Below are 20,493 nucleotides of genomic sequence, written 5' to 3' on the forward strand. Positions count from 1 at the left end.
GCTAGCTAACATAGCATCCCTCTCTTTTTGAGCCAGGTGTTTGAGTAGGCTAAACTAACTAGCTGCATTTCTAGCTAAGTGAAAGTGATTTTTTTTAAATACAACCAAATATAACTATCTCTCTCTCTCTCTTGCTTCTCCTTATCTCCTTAAATACAAAAATGTATTTGTTAAAAACTGTTCAACTATTGTCTTTCTCTCTCTTTGAGTCAACTACTCACCACAATTTATGCACTGCGGTGCTGGCTAGCTGTAGCTTATGCTTTCAGTACTAGATTCATTCTCTGATATTTTGATTGGGTGGACAACATGTCAGTTCATGCTGCAAGAGCTCTGGTAGGTTGGAGGATGTCCTCCGGTAGTTGTCATAAATACTGTCTAAGTCTATGGAAGAGAGTGAGAACCATGTGCCTCCTAGGTTTTGTATTGAAGCCAATGTACTCAAAGGACAGAAGCTAGCTGTGGTGCAGCTGAGACTACTACTGTAGACCTCCATTGCAAAACAGTGTGTTATAATCAATTATTTGGTGATGTGAATATATTTAGTGTAGCTTTATCTAAAAAGGATAACTTTTTAATGTTTCCCTATTTTTATTTTTATGAAATTCACTGAGAAGATGGTCCTCCCCTTCCTCCTCTGAGGTACCTCCACTGATGCATTTGCAGTTTGTTTTGGTTGTCTCGGATTATGTTATACCCAATAGAAATTAATGGTAAACAATGTATTGTGTCATTTTGGAGTCACTTTTATTGTAAATAAGAATATAATATGTTTCTAAACACGTATATATTAATGTGCATCCTACCATGATTACGGATAATCATGAATAAGTTGTGTATAATGATGAGTGAGAACGTTAAAGAGGCATAAATATCATACCCCCTAAATAAATGCTAATCTCTCACCATTACCAATAACAGGGGAGGTTAGCATTTATTTTGGGGGCATGATCTTTGTGCATCTGTAACTTTCTCACTCATGATCATCACGAAGGCCACCATAGGAGAGCTGTTTAAGGTAATATACAGATAAGCAATTTCCTAGGTGCAGATTTTCATAGGTGCTTAAAATATAATGATCAAAGAACAACATTAATAACAAAACATTTTGAAACAGTAAGAATAATTTCAGTGGCAAATTTTTGTACTCTGATACTTTCTCCCATTTCTATGTCAGGGTTATCTGTCACACCCTGATCTGTTTCACCTGTCTTTGTGATTGTCTCCACCCCCCTCCAGGTGTTGCCCACCTTCCCCATTATGACCTGTGTATTTATACATGTGTTCTCTGTTTGTCTGTTGCCAATTCGTCTTGTTTGTTCAAGTCAACCAGCGTTTTGTGTCTTAGCTCCTGCTTTTTCCAGTCTCCCTTTTCTCACCCTTCTGGTTTTGACCTCTGTCTGTACTGACTCCGAGCCCGTCTGCCTGACCACTCTGCCTGCCCCTGACCCTGAGCCTGTCTGCCGCCCGGTACCGTTGCCCCACCTCTGGTTTACTGACCCCAGCCTACCTTGACCTGTCTATTGCCTGCCTCTGTTGGAATATTAAACTATTGTTTATTCGACGTGGTCTGCATCTGGGTCTTACCTTCATACTTGATAGTTATTGCTTAGCAACTGTCATTACATTGAATCACTATGCAATTTACTCAGTCTCATTTGGCTGTATCACTGACATTTCAATGCACACTAGAGAGCATAAGGGCTTTTTGCAGTGATACAGTGATACACAAACGATTTTCAAATAGAGTATTCCATCCTCACACAACTGTGTTCATTGTGTACAATACACGACCAAGAGTTTGTGGACTCGTAGTCGGCTTTCCAATTCATCCCAAAGGTGTTTGATGGGGTTGAGATCAGGGTTCTGTGCAGGTAAGTTAAGTTCTTCTACACCGATCTCGACAAAACATTTCTGTATGGATCTCGCTTTGCGCACAGCGGCATTGTCATGCTGAAAGAGGAAAGGGCCTTCCCCAAACTGTTGCCACAAAGTTGGGAGCACAGAATCATCTAGAATGTCATTGTATGCTGTAGTGTTATGATTTCTCTTCACTGGAACCAAGGAGCATAGCCCAAACCATAAAAACAGCCACAGACCATTATTCATCCTCCACCAAACTTTACAGTTGGCATTATGGGCAGGGAGCGTTCTCCTGGCATTTGCCAAACCCAAATTTGTCAGTCGGACTGCCAGATGGTGAAGTGTAATTCATCACTCCAGAGAACGCGTTTCCACTGCTCCAGAGTCCAAATTCTCGACACCACTCCAGCCAACACTTGGCATTGTGCATGGTGATCTTAGCCTTGTCTGCGGCTGCTCGGCCATGGAAACCCATTTCATTAAGCTCCCAACTAACAGTTATTGTGCTGACATTGCTTCCAGATAAAGTATGGAACTCAGTGGTGAGTGTTGCAACTGAGGACAGATGATTTTTACATGCTACGTGCTTCAGCAGTTGGCGGTCCCATTCTGTGAGCTTGTGTGGCCAACCACTTCACGACTGAGCCGTTGTTGCTCCTAGACATATCCACTTCCCAATAACAGCACTTACAGTTGACCGGGGCATCTCTAGCAGTGCAGAAACTTGACAAACTGACTGACTTGTTGGAAAGATGGCATCCTATGACAGTGTCACGTTGAAAGTCACTGTGCTCTTCAGTAAGGCCATTCTACTGCCAATGTTTGTCTTTTAAACACCTGGCAGCAACGTGTGTGGCTGAAATTGCCGAATCCAATCATTTGAAGGGGTGTCCACATATTTTTCTATATATAGTGTATTTCGTAAAAATGTCAGTTTTACTCCCGGCAGAAGGTTTGAGTGTATTTCCTACTGATAGGATGTTTGACCTGGATTAAAATAATAAAGGAATGGTAATGCATAAGTCATTTTTCTTCTCTGTGAAGTGGACCGATGAGGCTCAAATGAGTCCAGACCTTTCATTTCTGGGATCAAACTTAGGGGGCTTTGGGAAGGAAGTGTTGGGGAAGACCATAGAGACCATAGAAGTATATAAACCCAAAATGATTAGGGTCTGTATGGGGGAGAATGTGATGGAACTGGGTTAAAATAATGATTATAAACTGGGTGGTTCGAGCCCTGAATGCTGATTGGCTGACAGCCGTGGTATATCAGACAGCCGTGGTATATCAGCCGTATACCATGGGTATGAAAGAACATTTATTTTTACTGCTCTAATTACGTTGGTAATCAGTTCATAATAGCAATAAGGCAACTTTGTGGGGTTTGTGGTATATGGCCAATATACCATGGCCATATATGTGTGTGTTTTATTTTAGGATAAAAACACACACAAAAACAAAGCTTAATGAAGCCACATTATTTTACATTCTCCCTTCATGGCTGATTTCTTTCTCATAGGCTACCTCTGTAGGAAAGGGATTCAATCCAGCCATCAGCCTTACTTTCTCTGTGCACATTGTGCAACATCCAGTACATATCTCTCTCTCTCTCTCTCTCTCTCTCTCTCTCTCTCTCTCTCTCTCTCTCTCTCTCTCTCTCAGAAAGGTGAAAAGGTCATGATTGTGGTCAGGCTATAGCCTATGTTAACAGGCAACACATTGTGTCAATGTGTCTGTTGGATAATATCATGCCAAATCATATGCAGTGATCAGTTTTATATTCAATGGTTTTATTCCAACTATAATACTAAATGGGCTACAAACAAATGTTATAGAAATCCCAGTGCGCGCTGGTGGTGGATATTTTTGTCCCATACCACCCATTGCAATCTGACTTCTCTAAAAAGTAGCGTAGCACATGAACCCGAAGCTATGCGCCAATAACCTGCCTGTTTGATAACGGGGAAATCACTGCATCCTCCTCCACGAGAGCAGACACGGAGGAATGTAGTTTTACAGCTGGGGAAATTGTTATTCAGAAGGAAGCTTTTATTCCAAAGACATCTTTCGTATTCGTGTTTCTGCCTCTCTTAATAACAAGGTTGGAAGATATCTATGGAAATCACATTGATTCAGAGTTTCAAAACTAAGTCAAGTGTAATGAGTTTATTGTAGGAGTAACTATGGGAGTTTATATCCCGGAATCTAATACAAGCTCCAACTTCACTCCCGGCAGCGACTCGGCCAATGTCCACGAAGCTGGAGCGACTCTCCCGGGCTATATGAAGGTGATCCTGGCCGTGCTTATGATAACTCTGGTAGTCGTGGTTGTGGCTGGTAACGCACTTGTTATCCTGGCTTTCATTGTTGACAAGAGCCTAAGAAATCAAAGCAACTACTTCTTCCTCAACCTTGCTCTTTCAGATTTTCTTGTTGGTAAGTAGTCTGTCTGCCTGTCTGTTTATCTATCTATCTATCTATCTATCTATCTATCTATCTATCTATCTATCTATCTATCTATCTATCTATCTATCTATCTATCTATCTATCTATCTATCTATCTATCTATCTATCTATCTATCCATATATATATCTAGTAGGGCTCTGTCGTGGGATAATGCCAATTGTTTGTTCATTTGCGTAGCTACAGTATATAAGACACTGTGAAGTGCCATTATAATGGATAATACTTGTGGAAATATATGTTTTTTGGAAATTATCTTTGAAAGTTCATCATAGCAAAGGATTATTAACTGATTTATACAGCTCTTAAAATAATTCATGATGGTTCCTAAATGCAAATTGAAACACATCTTTGGTCATTATTTATACACACAATTCTGCCACTTGCCAGTAGGCTTGTTGGAAGTTACTCAGCTGTGAAAATGAATTCTGGCATTGATTATGGAGCTATGCAATCATTGTTTGGGGATCAGTCTGTACACAGTGTGTATCCTTGCAGGTGCCTTCTGCATCCCTGTATACATCCCCTACATCCTGACAGGCCGCTGGGTGCTGGGCAGAACTCTCTGTAAGCTGTGGCTCCTCATGGACTACCTGCTGTGTACTGCCTCTGTCTTCAACATCGTCCTCATCAGCTACGACCGATTCCTCTCCGTCACCAGAGCAGTGAGTATAGAGAGCCACTGTGCCACACGAAGGCATGCATGGACAACATGCACACATGCACCCATATACACCCAAGAATGCAAGCATGTGGACACGTTTGCACGCGTACACAAATGCGTATTCAAATGTAGCTACTGTATGTTTTACTGTTCATGTGTCCATCCTTTCCTCACTGAAGAGGTTCACTAGGCCTGTTACCAATACAGAGATCCTGCAGAATGGGTGGACAACCACTGGCAGTAGGACTTTAATGTCTTGATGGGATCCACAGTGTTGGGGTGGCAGTGACTCTGAATGAGCTCTGTTGGAAATCCAGACTGAGTGGGTTGGTCCTTGTGGACCAGCGTGCTACTCTCTGACCTTTTGCCTGCTTTTGAATGCTAGATAAAGTATCCCTGGATATTCTGGTCTGAATACTGAACTGGACAATGGTTCACCTACCTTGCATTCTTGCCTGTGAGTTTGCAGCTAACATTGAACGGTATCTAGATATAGGGCTCTATTCAACACGTATCATGGAAAATCATCAGTGTGATTGAAATTTAAAGGCAATGTTCCCATGTTAGCGGAGTCTGCATTCACGGTAAATGCTGCAGATGTCGGCTCAATAGGAAATTACCTTTACATTTCTAGTGCGCTATCTGTAACACTTCAGCGATACAGATTGAATAGAGCCCATAGTTTTGTTGACCTGTAAGGGGCACTATCTAATCATGAATACAGTCTCTCACAATCATTCATCTGAAATGCTAGTTTTGGCAAATTAATATTGTTCATGACATAGTTATGAACTAAAAATATTGATGTTTCTTACATGGGACCAAGACTCTTACCAAAACATTTTGGACAGACTACGCAACAACAAATGGTGCCATGGTGTGATCTAAGAGGGGCTTTTGTCACTTTGTAACTGCTATAGCTAATTTCCTTCCTTCTGGAATTCATACTGAACAAAAATATGAACAATTTCAAATATTTTACTGAGTTACAGTTCATTTAAAATACAATCATTAGGACCTAATCTATTGATTTCACATGACTGGGCAGGGGCGCAGCCATGGGTAGGCCTGGGAGAGTAATTGCACACACCCTCAAAATTGAGACATCTGTGGCATTGTGTTGTGTGACAAAACTGCATATTTAAGAGTGGCCTTTTATTGTCCCCAGCACAAGGTGCAACTGTGTAATAATCATGCTGTTTAATCAGCTTCTTGAGATGCCACACCTGTCAGATGGATGGATTATCTTGGCAACGGAGAAATGCTCACTTATCGGTATCTAGACACACCCATGACAGAAAACAAAGGGCTCTATTCAATCCGCATTGTGAATGTTCAGCTTTACAGCATGATTGAAATTTAAAGGCAATGTTCCATCTTTAGCGGAGATTGCATTCACGGTAAACACGGCATATGTCGGCTCAATCGGGAATTACCTTTACATTTGTATCACAGAATCTGTAACACTTCAGCGTTACAGATTCAATAGAGCCCAATAGAGTCCAAAGTCAAGTTGTTCAGTTTGATGACACAGCCTGACTCTCATTCTCTTCTGGCTTCACTGACACACCATGGAGAAAAGGGCCCTTGAACCCTATTACCGAAGGAAATCATACCTTTCCCATATGTCCAAATAATGCCTCAGGTGCTTAATGTGTGGATCCAATAAACACCTACAAATTGAGAGAAATGTATGGATTATGCAGATTATTACTTATGTATTATAATTATTTAATGATTGTGATATATGATTTTATTGTGAAGTATTGTATGGTCTTTATTTCACTTCACCACTCTACTCACAGGTGAAATACAGAGCCCAGCGGAGCATGACCCACCATGCTGTGGTAAAGATAGTGACTGTGTGGGTGTTAGCCTTCCTTCTCTATGGCCCTGCTATCATCTTCTGGGAGCTGGTCGTGGGAAAAAGCATCGTCCTTGCCGATCAGTGTTTCGCTGAGTTCTACTGCACCTGGTACTTCCTACTCAGTGCGTCTACGATTGAGTTCTTCACCCCATTTATCTCTGTGGCCTTCTTCAACCTGAGCATCTACCTGAACATCCAGCGGAGGAACAAGAGCAGGGCTATCCGTAAGGAAGACACCAAGGCACGCAGTGACAGGGGCAGTCTCAGGGACGGGGGTGCTGCCTTGACTGTGTTTTTGACTTGCAAGGCATCATCGAGCAAGCCAGCTGCTGTTTCAGCTGTGATAGAGAAGGACGAGGAGCTGTCGCCGTCCTCCAATGGGGAGCCTTGTAGCGGACACACCTTCATGCAGAGCAAGAAGTGCCTCACTTGCAGGATCACTTCCAGGCCCCTTCAATCCCAGTCCCCCACCGGGCCCCCCAGCAGGAGCTCACAGGGCTCCCGCCTCTCCCGCGACAAGAAGATTGCCAAGTCGCTGGCCATTATAGTGTGCATTTTTGGGATCTGCTGGGCACCATACACCCTATTGATGATAATCCGGGCAGCTTGTAGTGGGCGATGTGTGGAGCAGTACTGGTACGAGATTACTTTTTGGCTCTTGTGGCTGAACTCTGGTATTAACCCTTTCCTGTACCCTCTCTGCCACAGCAGCTTCCGAAGGGCTTTTGCTAAGATATTGTGCCCCAACCGGCAGTCTGTCCAACCTCACATTGAGACCCAGTCTTGCTAGTAAGACATTGCATAGCTGGATGAGAGTCATACTGGAGTGAGAAGACTACTGCAAATGGATGTGGATTGTCAAACAAAAGTTCAGTCATGAATAGGACTAAGAAACCCTTTTTTAGTTGCTCACTATAAAAGGGTATAAAACATTATGAAAAAAGTGATTACTGATAACCCTATGTTTTGTTTGAGATACATCAAATCCTTCTTTCCTACTTTTTCCACTTCACTTCAGGCTTCTTTTCATTGAAAAGTTTCAAGTTCTTACTTAGAAAAGCCTTCTTCCACTAGAATGAAAGATATGCATCTTCTAGTGATCTATTGAGAGGACAAGCACCTGTCAGTCACAAAGTGAGTGATGACAGGGCAACTGCTGGTTTGTCAGTCTGCCGTCTATCCCACCTCTCAATACCTGTGTTAATTTTGTGTGCTGTGGTTATCACGGAGGAGGGAGAGCATGATGCTTCTTTATCTCCTGTGAGCGAATTTACACGTCCCATGTAATTTAAGTGGTAATGATGAGTTTAAATCCACTTAATCATTGTTTTGTGTTTATTTATTTTCTTTTGCGTGTTTCAACTTTCATATATCCAGACATGGAGTCTATTTAGGCTATTTACTGTGCTTTGATTGACGACCGAACAACAAGTGTTGACTAGTTTATAAAGCTGTCGAACTGACTGAATAAAGTCAATCTCCAATATTCCTTTGCTATTCATAAATCATACAATGTAGTTATAAGTCCATTGTATTGCACCAAGACAAATTAAAACAAAGATCTTGTTTGTATTTTTGGAAGGTGGCCCATGTATTCCCCCTTCACACAGGTGGTGACCCTTGTGACCTAAATAATTATTGTCCTAGTTATAAACTTTCTTGCCTAGATAAAATATTAGAATCTTTGATAAATTCTCAACTAAGATCTTTCTTATCTTTGAAATGTATTCTAAATCAGTTGGGTTTTAGACCAGGTCATAGCACAATCTCTACTGCATACCTAGTTCTAGTTATAAATGATGTGGTTAACTGCATGGATAAAAGGCAACATTGTGCTGCCCTCTTCATTGACCTGCCAAAGGCTTTTCATACTGTTGATCACTCACTGCTAATTCATGGCTTTCCTCAATTGGCCAAGACCGGGCTGCATGTAACTGGTTAAGATATTATTTGACAGATAGAACTCAATGTGTATTTACTGATGGTGTTAAATCAGGTTTCCTGGAAATTACGAAAGGTGTCCCGCAGGGGTCGATTCTGGGTCCTGTAAATTTTACTGTTTACATTAACAATATCTAATTGTCTGTAAAAAATTCAGATGATACTGTTGGGTATGCTATTGCCACCACGTTTGAGCAGGCTCTATCTGAACTACAGTCTGCATTCATTGTATTACAGAAAAACTTTATTGACATGAAATGAGTATTGAATGCAGGGTAAAACTAAGTATGTGTTGTTCTCTAGAGAGCATAAAAATAACTCTGATGATTTAAGCATATGTACTTTGGATAGTGTCCATATTGGTTGTGTCCCTGCTTACAAATATCTGGGCATCTGGATAGATGAAAAGCTGTCTTTTAAAAAGCATATTGGTGAGTTAGTTAAGAAACTGAGAATGAAAATTGGCTTCTTCTATAGAAATAGATCCTGCCTCTCACTCAATAGTAGAGAGCAGATTATGCAGTCGACGTTCCTATCGGTCCTACTGTAGACTATGGCGACGTCATCTATATGAACACATCTGCCACTTCCTTAAAGCCGTTAGAGGCAGTTTATCGTGCACTTCGCTTTATTACCGTTGACAATTTTAGTTCTCATTACTGTATTCGCTACCAGAAAGCTGGTTGGCCCTCTTTGATGTCACGTAGGTTGATACATTGCTATCTTTTCATTTATAAAGTACTTTTACAAAAAGTCCCACTGTACCTAACATCTTTACTAAACTTTAGACATACACGTTACCACACCTGGTCTCAGGGATGGTTAACTCTGGAAATTCCTTTGGTCTCTACTGAGTTAGATAAATCAGCTTTTAGTTTTCTTGCACCTTATTTGTGGAACAATCTTCAAAAATGTTCTTAAATTTGATGTTTTGGTGCCTCTAAGGCAATTCAGAAAGCTGATTGAGGACCTTATTATTGATGAATGTGTTGGTTTTTTATGACCGTGTTTTTCTTTCTGCTGCTTTGTATTTATATTGATGTGTGTATTTTCTGTCATTTCTGTAATTCAGGCTTGTCTGTAAAAGAGACCATGGTCTCAGTATGACACCCTGATAAAGGTTAAATATAAAATAATACATGTGTAGGTTTCGAAGCCCATGTCCAAGACTTGCCAGTGACTGGTAAAGTGACTTGTCAGTGTAACCTAGTGTTATTAAAGATGTTGATATAGGCCGACTGATTTGATTAATTAAAGTGCCGAAAATGGAGTAGTAAACTGCTGTTTTCTGTGTAGCAAAGCCCATGTTTAACACCTGCTTCATTCTTCAAGCATACCTGTATTCATTGTCGCCTGTCTTTGTATAAAATTGGGGGTGCACAATCTGATGGGGGGTCTGAGGGTCCTCCCCCTGAAAATGTTTTGCAGTTTTAAAACCATTTTCCTCCAATTCTATATTGTTTCTCAACAGGGAATCAATGTTTTCTTGTTAGAACACAAACATTTTCTTCGATTTTTGCCACAATAAACTAAAGAAAGAGTAGACTAGATTTGTATTTTTCTGACTAGATCACTAATCTAAAGCCTTCCCTTTAAAGTCAGGTATGAAACCCAACCAACTCTGTGACTCACAAACATCCTGCCTAACTCTCCTGACAGTCCCACCCACAGTTATTGATTGACAGGCCAAACTGTTAAAGGGATAGTTCACCCAAATCACAAAATGAAACATCGATTTCCTTAACCTTTGCATCCACAGCCACAGAGCCAATAAAATACATAATTTGAAGAACAAACATAATTGTGGAAATTCATATCTTGCAGTAAAACTGTAAATATGAATTTCATCTCAAGAGAAGACAGTTTTAATGTTAAAAAATATAATTGTCCTGATCATATAAGCCTAGGCCAAGACAATATCAAAAACAACTAACAACACACTGAATTCATACATACATTAAGGTCTTTCTAATCTACTCAATACCATAACTAATTTGACCAATCTGGGAGGTAAAGTTGTTAAAGTATTCAATTATTTAGCTGTGTATTTCAGATGGAATCAAGGCATTAGAATGTACCAGAGGCCACCAAAATAGAGCTAATTCTGCTATTTTCTTCCCCTGTTTGACTGGCCTCTTTTACTTGTCTGGCAACTCCATGGACTTAGGGAAAACACTGCTATCTATGTGCCATGTCTGAAACTTTGACTTTTTGTAGGGTAAGAACCAAATGCTTGTATTTATATATCAAAGTGAATTAATGTAATCTACGTCTACTTGTTGTAGATATATTTTTTTAGTTTGAGTTTGAGTTTTGTTGCTACTCATAAGGATTTTGGTATGAATAGCAGAGGTGCAGATGTTCCTAGGGCTGGCAGGGAATCTCAACTCTTACTAGTGCTTTATGTCTGACAATTATAGATCTGAATGGTTCTGGTGTACTTGTAAATGTTCTATGTAGGAAAAGATGTTCACTGTTATTTTCAGTGAAATGTGAAAGAATAGTAGATAGTGTAATACCGAATCAGGTATTCCTTGGTGTGATTTCTACATCTACAGCAATTTGTTTGCAACCTATAAAACATGTGTGATTATTTACATACCTACTTGGACACACCTACTCATTCCAGGTTTTTTCTTTATTTTTAGAATAATAGTGAAGACATCAAAACTATGAAATAACAAATATGGAATCATGTACAGTACCTTGCAAAATATTCACCCCCTTGGCATGTTCCAATTTTGTTGCATTACAACCTGTACTTTAAATTGATTTTTATTTGGATTTCATGTAATGGACATACACAAAATAGTCCAAATTGGTGAAGTGAAATTTAAAAAATTACTTGTTTAAATTTTTTTTTTTTTTAACTGAAAATTGGTGGGTGCATATGTACAGTTAAAGTTGGAAGTTTACATACACTTAGGTTGGAGTCAGTAAAACTCGTTTTTCAAACACTCAACAAATTTCTTGTTAACAAACTATAGTTTTGGAAAGTCGGTTAGGACATCTACTTTGTGCATGACACAAGTAATTTTTCCAACAATTGTTTACGGACAGATTATTTCACTTATAATTCACTGTATCACAATTCCAGTGGGTCAGATGTTTATATACACTAAGTTGACTGTGCCTTTAAACAGCTTGGAACATTCCAGAAAATGATGTCATGGCTTTAGAAGATTCTGATAGGATAATTGACATCATTTGAGACAATTGGAATTGTACCTATGGATGTATTTCAAGGCTTACTTTCAAACTCAGTGCCTCTTTGCTTGACATGATGGGAAAATCAAAAGGAATCAGCCAAGACCTCAGAAAATAAATTGTAGACCTCCACAAGTCTGGTTCATCCTTGGGAGCAATTTCCAAATGCCTGAAGGTACCACGTTCATCTGTACAAACAATAGTACGCAAGTATAAACACCATGGGACCACGCAGCCGTCACACCGCTCAGAAAGGAGGCGCGTTCTTTTGGAGAAATGTTCTCTGGTCTGATGAAACAAAAATAGAACTGTTTGGCCATAATGACCATCGTCATGTTTGGAGGAAAAAGGGGGAGACTTGCAAGCCGAAGAACAACATTCCAACCGTGAAGCACGGGGGTGGCAGCATTATGTTGTAGGGGTGCTTTGCTGCAGGAGGGACTGGTACATGGTAGATAGATGGCATCATGATGAAAGAAAATTATGTGGATATATTGAAGTAACATCTCAAGGCATCAGTCAGGAAGTTGAAGCTTGGTCGCAAATGGGTCTTCCAAATGGACAATGACCCCAAGCATACTTCCAAAGTTGTGGCAAAATGGCTTAAGGACAACAAAGTTGAGGTATTAGAGTGGCCATCACAAAGCCTTGACCTCAATCCTGTAGAAAATGTGTGAGCAGAACTGAAAAAGCTTGTGCGAGCAAGCAGCCTATGAACCTGACTCAGTTACACCAGCTCTATCAGGAGGAATGGGCCACAATTCCCCCAACTTATTGTGGGAAGCTTGTGGAAGGCTACCCAACACTTTTGAACCAAGTTAAACAATTTAAAGGCAATGCTACCAGATACTAATTGAGTGTATGTACACTTCTGACCCATTGGGAATGTTGGTTAAAGGAATAAAAGCTGAAATAAATCATTCTCTCTACAATTATTCTGACATTTCACATTCTTAAAATAAAGTGGTGATCCTAACTGACCTAAGACAGGGAAATTTTACTAGGATTAAATGTCAGGAATTGTGAAAACTGAATTTAAATGTATTTGGCTAAGGTGTATGTCAACTTCTGATTTCAACTGTATTCACCCCCTTTGCTATGAAGCCCCTAAATAAGATCTGGTGCAACCAATTACCTTCAGAAGTCACATAATTAGTTAAATAAAGTCCACATGTGTGCAATCTAAGTGTCACATGATCTCAGTACATATACACCTGTTCTGAAAGGCCCCAGATTCTGCAACACCACTAATCAAGGGGCACCACCATGCAAGCGGCACTATGAAGACCAAAGAGCTCTCCAAACAGGTCAGGGACAAAGTTGTGGAAAACAATGTCAGAGGGGTCCATAGATAAAATGAAAGGTAATCAATCATTAACTGTACAGTATATTTTTCCTTTATTAAGTCAGTTGTGAACAAATTCTTATTCTCAATGACGGCCTAAGAACAGTGGGTTAACTGCCTGTTCAGGGGTAGAACGACAGATTTGTACCTTGTCAGCTCGGGGATACGAACTTGCAACCTTTCGGTTAATAGTCCAACACTCTAACCACTAGGCTACCCTGCCGCCCCATATGAGAAGTAGATAATCAACTACACAGCAGGGAGTGGAGATAGTAATGAAATGTTTGTGAGATCAAAGGTTTCACGTTGTGGGACATATTTAAAGCTTGCTATGGTGAAGTTTGGTTTGAGTTGGAGGAGTGTACATTTATATTACAGATATACTTCACTGATTTCTTGCATCATCTGCAACATTATTGTCTGCACTGTAATGGAAACTGGTCATTTATACGGTCTTTTGAGGTATTATCAACAGTGAAATATTGTGAAATGTTCTACTGCAGCATACTGCAATTTATGGTGCATTGTGGCAAAGTTTTGTGGGCGGGGAAATAATTGCTGTATTTCAAATGGTACTGTAATTCCATCCCACAGAATACAGTAATTTACCATTTTTTAGAGCGCCAAAAACCTGTTGACCACTAATGGGTGCATGGTATTACTGTTTCAAGCTCATTAACATAGTTTTAGGTGTGCCTTGTAAGAGTCTACATTTGTTGCACCTGTTGGTGTGAATGCTGTACCAATTTAACTGGTATGTGGTAGTAGTCCCTCATCAATAAAACATGTATAGTGGACAAATTGGTGTGGCATCAAGTCTGAAACCGTCAATGGTTGTGCATATTACTGTAAAATACAAACCCCAGCACCCCTCAATTAATTGTATTAATTAATCCATTAATTAATGTAGTCATTCATTAAGATTACTGTACCATTTACTTAGGTAAATGGTACTGTATAAGTATAATAGAGTGAAAATTGTATTTAACTGTATCATTACACAATACTTGCTTTGATACAGTATTAAGATAACCGTAGTTGTACTGCAATATGAAATAGCATAACTTACCTACCACTAGCTCTACCACTAGCTGCCTGTAAGTTACGGTCAAATTACAGTGTGTGAAAGTGTCAGTTTTAAATGCAATGTATTGGCATTGTGCATCCTCCATACTCAATCAGATAACAGATTATATTGTAGCAGATTGTTTATGATAGGTCATAGGTCAATGTAATGTCTTAGTATCTATACAAATATTTTACCTTGAGCATTTAACCATCCAACACATTACCACAGACACAAGTACACAGTCTGTCTGTTTACAGTCTGCTGTTTTATTCGATTAAAAAAAATATGGAAGATACACACTGCCAGATTACTGCCAGATTGACTATAAAAACAGCCTGTCCCGCCAAAATGATAAGAGACAGAGCTGAATTTGTTATTTCCAGGAAGTCAACACAACATTGGTGAAAAATATCATAAAAAAGAAAACAAATGTTATGTAAGGCAAGGACTTTTTTTCATGCACCAGTGAGATGATACTGAATCTCAGACATTTCGGAGAGGGAGGCCATGTCAGTTCTCAAGTTCTTTGACCTTGATGATTTTCTTTCTGTATTAACAGAATGTCTAACATCCGTGGGGATTAGTGGAACGTCGTTCCTGGCAGTAAGACTGAGCTTTTGACATTCACAAGAATCACAATGGTTTATTGCAACACCAGAACCCTGGAAGAACCTATAAACTGTGAATACAAATAAGTACAGTCATAAGCTGTGCTAGAAAGAGAAAAATGATTCCCACATGTTTTAGTTTTTTTAAAACCTCAATCACAATATGTCCAATGCACAATTAATTGAAATGTATTTAAGTGTGATACCCATGTATTTTCTGCTACTCAAATAAGAAACCTGGGGTTGAGATTTGGAGTACAGACATTTTGTAAAAACAAGGGGAAACTATTTAAAACCGTTTTAAAACATTCTTCAACTGCAGTTGTTTTGTTATGATTGAACTTATCATTAAAACACTGGGAAAACTTGTATGGGATGTTTTTATATAATTGAGTCAATGTATTTATTCATAGAGTATGACTGCCACAGCCTTTCTTTAAGTCTTTAACATTATAGTCAAAATAGAAGGAAGAACCCACTAGATTTGATGTGTTCACAAATCATATGCACAGGGTCCCAGATGTAATCGCAGGGTACAGTGAAATTCTTCAGGTCAAAAAGATCAAAGGTCAAAAAGAGCAGTGAATGAAACAATAATAATAATAATACAGTGCCTTCAGAAAGTGTTCACACCCCTTGAATTTTCCACATTTTGTTGTGTTACAGCCTGAATTTAAAATTGATAAAATTGAGATTTTTTGACACACAATACCCTGTAATGCCAAAGTGGAATTATGTTTTCCTGAAATGTTTACATATTAATAAAAAATGTAAAGCTGAAATGTCTTGAGTCAATAAGTATTCAACCCCTTTTTTTATGGCAAGCCTACAGTAAATAAGTTCAGGAGTAAAAATCTGCTTAACAAGTCACATAATATGTTGCATTGACTCTGTGTACAATGATAGAGTTTAAAATAATTTTTTAAAGGATTTTTGAATGACTACCTCATCTCTGTACCTCACACATACAATTATCTGTAAGGACCCTCAGTCAAGCAGTGAATTACAAACACATATTCAACCACAAAGACCAAGGATGTTTTCCAATGCCTGGCAAAGAATGACACCTATTGGTAAATGGGTGTAAATGGGTATTTAAAAAAAGCAGGCACTGAATATCCCTTTGAGCATGGGGAAGTTATTATGGTGTATCAATCATTACACCTAGTCACTACAAAAAACATCATCCTTCCTAACTCAGTTGCCAGAGAGGAAGGAAATTGCTCAGGAATTTCACCATGAGGCAAATGGTGACTTAAAAAACAGTTACAGAGTCATTTATGTATTTGTTTTTATTTCACCTTTATTTAAGCAGGTAGGCAAGTTGAGAACAAGTTCTCATTTACAATTGCGACCTGGCCAAGATAAAGCAAAGCAGTTCGACACATACACCAACACAGAGTTACACATGGAGTAAAACAAACATACAGTCAATAATACAGTAGAAAAATAAGTCTATATACAATGTCAGCAAATGAGGTGAGATAAGGGAGGTAAAGGCAAAAAAAAGGCCATGGTGGCGAAGTAAATACAATATAGCAAGTAAAACACTGGAATGATAGTTTGCAGTGGAAGAATGTGCAAGGTAGAGATAGAAATAATGGGGTGCAAAGGAGCAAAATAAATAAATAAATAAATACAGTCGGGGGAGAAGTAGTTTGGGCTAAATTACAGATTGGCTATGTACAGGTGCAGTGATCTGTGAGCCGCTCTGACAGCTGGTGCTTAAAGCTAGTGAGGGAGAAAAGTGTTTCCAGTTTCAGAGATTTCTGTAGTTCGTTCCAGTCATTGGCAGCAGAGAACTGGAAGGAGAGGCGGCCAAAGGAAGAATTGGTTTTGGGGGTGACCAGAGAGACAACCTGCTGGAGTGCGTGCTACAGGTGGTGCTATGGTGACCAGCGAACCGAGATAAGAGGGGACTTTACCTAGCAGGGTCTTCTAGATGACCTGGAGCCAGTGGGTTTGGGGATGAGTATGAAGCGAGGGCCAGCCAACAAGAGCGTACAGGTCGCAGTGGTGGGTAGTATATGGGGCTTTGGTGACAAAACGGATGGCACTGTGATAGACTGCATCAAATTTATTGAGTAGGGTATTGGAGGCTATTTTGTAAATGACATCGCCGAAGTCGAGGCTCGGTAGGATGGTCAGTTTTACAAAGGTATGTTTGGCAGCATGAGTGAAGGATGCTTTGTTGTGAAATAGGAAGCCAATTCTAGGTTTAACTTTGGATTGGAGATGTTTGATGTGAGTCTGGAAGGAGAGTTTACAGTCTAACCAGACACCTAGGTATTTGTAGTTGTCCACATATTCTATATTAGTCAGTACTGTTCAGTAGTGATGCTGGACGGGCGGGCAGGTGCAGGCAGCAATCGGTTGAAGAGCATGCATTTAGTTTTACTTGTATTTAAGGGCAATTGGAGGCCATGGAAGGAGAGTTGTATGGCATTGAAGCTTGTCTGGAGTGTTGTTAACACAGTGTCCAAAGGAGGGCCAGAAGAATACAGAATGGTGTCGTCTGCGTAGAGGTGGATCAGAGACTCACCAGCAGCAAGAGCGACATCATTGATGTATACAGAGAAGAGAGTCGGTCCAATAATTGAACCCTGTGCACCCCCATAGAGAATGCCAGAGGCCCGGAAAACAGGCCCTCCGATTTGACACACTGAACTCTATCAGAGAAATAGTTGGTGAACCAGGCGAGGCAATCATTTGAGAAACCAAGGCTATCGAGTCTGACGATGAGGATGTGGTGACTGATAGAGTCGAAAGCCTTGGCCAGGTCAATGAATACAGCTGCACAGTATCGATGACTGTTAAGATATCATTTAGAACCTTGAGCGTGGCTGAGGTGCACCCATGACCAGCTCTGAAACCAGATTGCATAGCGGAGAAGGTATGGTGGGATTTGAAATGTTCTGTAATCTGTTTGTTGACTTGGCTTTCGAAGATCTTAGAAAGGCAGAGTAGGATAGATATAGGTCTGTAGCAGTTTGGGTCAAGAGTGACCGCCCCCCCTTGAAGAGGGGGATGACCACAGCTGCTTTCCAATCTTTGGGAATCTCAAACGACACGAAGGAGAGGTTGAACAGGCTAGTAATAGGGGTGCAAAAATTTTGGCAGATAATTTTAGAAAGAAAGGGTCCAGATTGTCTAGCCCGGCTGATTTGTAGGGGTCCAGATTTTGACGCTCTTTCAGAACATCAGCTGACTGGATTTGGGAGAAGGAGAAATGGGGAAGGCTTGGGCGAGTTGCTGTGGGGGGTTCAGTGCTGTTGACCGGGGTAGGGGTAACCAGGTGGAAAGCATGGCCAGCTGTAGAAAAATGCTTATTGAAATTCTCAATTATAGTGGATTTATCGGTGGTGACAGAGTTTCCTGTCCTCAAAGCATTGGGCAGCTGGGAGAAGGTGTTCTTATTCTCCATAGACTTTACAGTGTCCCAGAATTCTTTTGAGTTTGTGTTGCAGGAAGCACATTTCTGCTTGAAAAAGCTAGCCTTGGCTTTTCTAACTGCCTGTGTCTGTTGGTTTCTAGCTTCCCTGAAAAGTTGCATATCACGGGGGCTGTTCGATGCTAATGCAGAACGCTATAGGATGTTTTTGTGTTGGTTAAGGGCAGTCAGGTCTGGAGAGAACCAAGGGCTATATCTATTCATGGTTCTACATTTCTTGAATGGGGCATGCTTATTTAAGATGGTGAGGAAGGCATTTTTTTAAACAACCAGGCATCCTCTACTGACGGGATGAGATCAATATCCTTCCACGATACCCCGGCCAGGTCGATTAGAAAGGCCTGCTCGCTGAAGTGTTTCAGGGAGCGTTTGACAGTGATGAGTGGAGGTCGTTTGACCGCTGACCCATTACGGATGCAGGCAATGAGGCAGTGATCGCTGAGATTTTGGTTGAAAACAGCAAAGGTGTAGAGGGCAAGTTGAGGGCAAGTTGAGGGCAAGTTGGTTAGGATGATATCCATGAGGGTGCCCGTGTTTACGGCTTTGGGGTGGTACCTGATAGGTTCATTGATCATTTGTGTGAGATTGAGGGCATCAAGCTTAGATTGTAGGATGGCTGGGGTGTTAAGCATGTTCCAGTTTAGGTGGCCTAGCAGCACAAGCTCTGAAGATAGATGGGGGGCAATCAGTTCACATATGGTGTCCAGAGCACAGCTGGGGGCAGAGGGTGGTCTATAGCAGGCGGCAACGGTGAGAGACTTGTTTTTAGAGAGGTGGATTTTTAAAAGTAGAAGTTCAAATTGTTTGGGTACAGACCCCGATAGTAGGACAGAACTCTGCAGGCTATCTTTGCAGTAGATTGCAACACCGCCCCCTTTGGCCATTCTATCTTGTCTGAAAATGTTGTAGTTAGGGATGAAGATTTCAGAATTTTTGGTGGTCTTCCTAAGCCAGGATTCAGACATGGCTAGAACATCCGGGTTGGCAGAGTGTGCTAAAGCAGTGAATAAAACAAACGTGGGGAGGAGGCTTCTAATGTTAACATGCATGAAACCAAGGCTATTACGGTTACAGAAGTCATCAAAAGAGAGCTCCTGGGAATAGGAGTGGAGCTAGGCGCTGCAGGGCCTGGATTCACCTCTACATCACCAGAGGAACAGAGGAGGAGTAGGATAAGGGTACGGCTAAAAGCTGTGAGAATTGGTCGTCTAGAACGTCCGGAACAGAGAGTAAAAGGAGGTTTCTGTGGGCGATAAAATAGCTTCAAGGCATAATGTACAGACAAAGGTATGGTAGGATGTGAATACAGTGGAGGTGAACCTAGATATTGAGTGATGATGAGAGACATTGTCTCCAGAAACATCATTGAAACCAGGTGATGTCATTGCATGTGTGGGTGGTGGAACTGAAAGGTTGGATAAGGTATAATGAGCAGGGCTAGAGGCTCTACAGTGAAATAAGCCAATAAACACTAACCAGAACAGCAATGGACAAGGCATATTGACATTAAGGAGAGGCATGCTTAGTCGAGTGATCATAAGGGTCCAGTGAGTAGTGAGGTTGGTTGGGGTTACGGGGATTCAGACAGCTAGTCGGGCCATCGGTAGCAAGCTAGCATAGGATGGAGGTCTGTTTTAAGCCACCTCATGCGTTTCCGTCGGTAGATTAGTGGGGTTCCGTGTGGTAGATGGGATCAATCCAATAGGTAAAATAAATATAGTGACCCAAGAAAAATTGTCCGATAGACCTATTCAGATAGCAGCCGATAAGAGAGCTAACGATTAGCGGGCCGCAGATGGCCGTTCGGGTAATGTCACTACGGAAGGGCCAGTTGAATAACTCGTGAAGGCCCGGTGGGGCTCTGCATCGGCAGTAAAACGGGTCCGGATAGGTGATTGTAGCGCAGGAGTGGCTGATGGAACTCTTCAGCTGGCTAGCTCTGGAATAATTGATGTTTGCTCCGGGATCGACGTAAGCCAATAGTCACACGGATAGCAGCTAGCTAGCTGCGAGA

The 20,493-nt window shown here is 40.8% G+C and overlaps 1 protein-coding gene across 1 annotated transcript; it reads left to right on the plus strand.

Annotated features, from left to right (window-relative positions):
- Window positions 1–3,829: 3,829 nt before the first annotated feature.
- Window positions 3,830–11,454, plus strand: LOC110521597 (histamine H3 receptor). Its single transcript, XM_021599265.2, has 3 exons — window positions 3,830–4,299; window positions 4,826–4,992; window positions 6,797–11,454. Exons 1-3 carry the CDS (start codon window positions 4,047–4,049, stop codon window positions 7,646–7,648), a joined length of 1,272 nt encoding a protein of 423 aa, XP_021454940.2. The 5' UTR covers window positions 3,830–4,046; the 3' UTR covers window positions 7,649–11,454.
- The last annotated feature ends 9,039 nt before the right edge of the window (window positions 11,455–20,493 follow it).

This window comes from Oncorhynchus mykiss, chromosome 30, assembly GCF_013265735.2.
Source record: "Oncorhynchus mykiss isolate Arlee chromosome 30, USDA_OmykA_1.1, whole genome shotgun sequence".
Taxonomy (NCBI): domain Eukaryota; kingdom Metazoa; phylum Chordata; class Actinopteri; order Salmoniformes; family Salmonidae; genus Oncorhynchus; species Oncorhynchus mykiss.

Bases quoted from the DNA above. Each gene is read 5' to 3' on its own strand.
- LOC110521597 (XM_021599265.2), top strand. From the start codon at position 4,047: ATGGGAGTTTATATCCCGGAATCTAATACAAGCTCCAACTTCACTCCC. The intron at 4,300-4,825 runs GTAAGTAGTCTG...GTATCCTTGCAG, and splicing joins TCTTTCAGATTTTCTTGTTG to GTGCCTTCTGCATCCCTGTA. The intron at 4,993-6,796 runs GTGAGTATAGAG...CTCTACTCACAG, and splicing joins TCCTCTCCGTCACCAGAGCA to GTGAAATACAGAGCCCAGCG.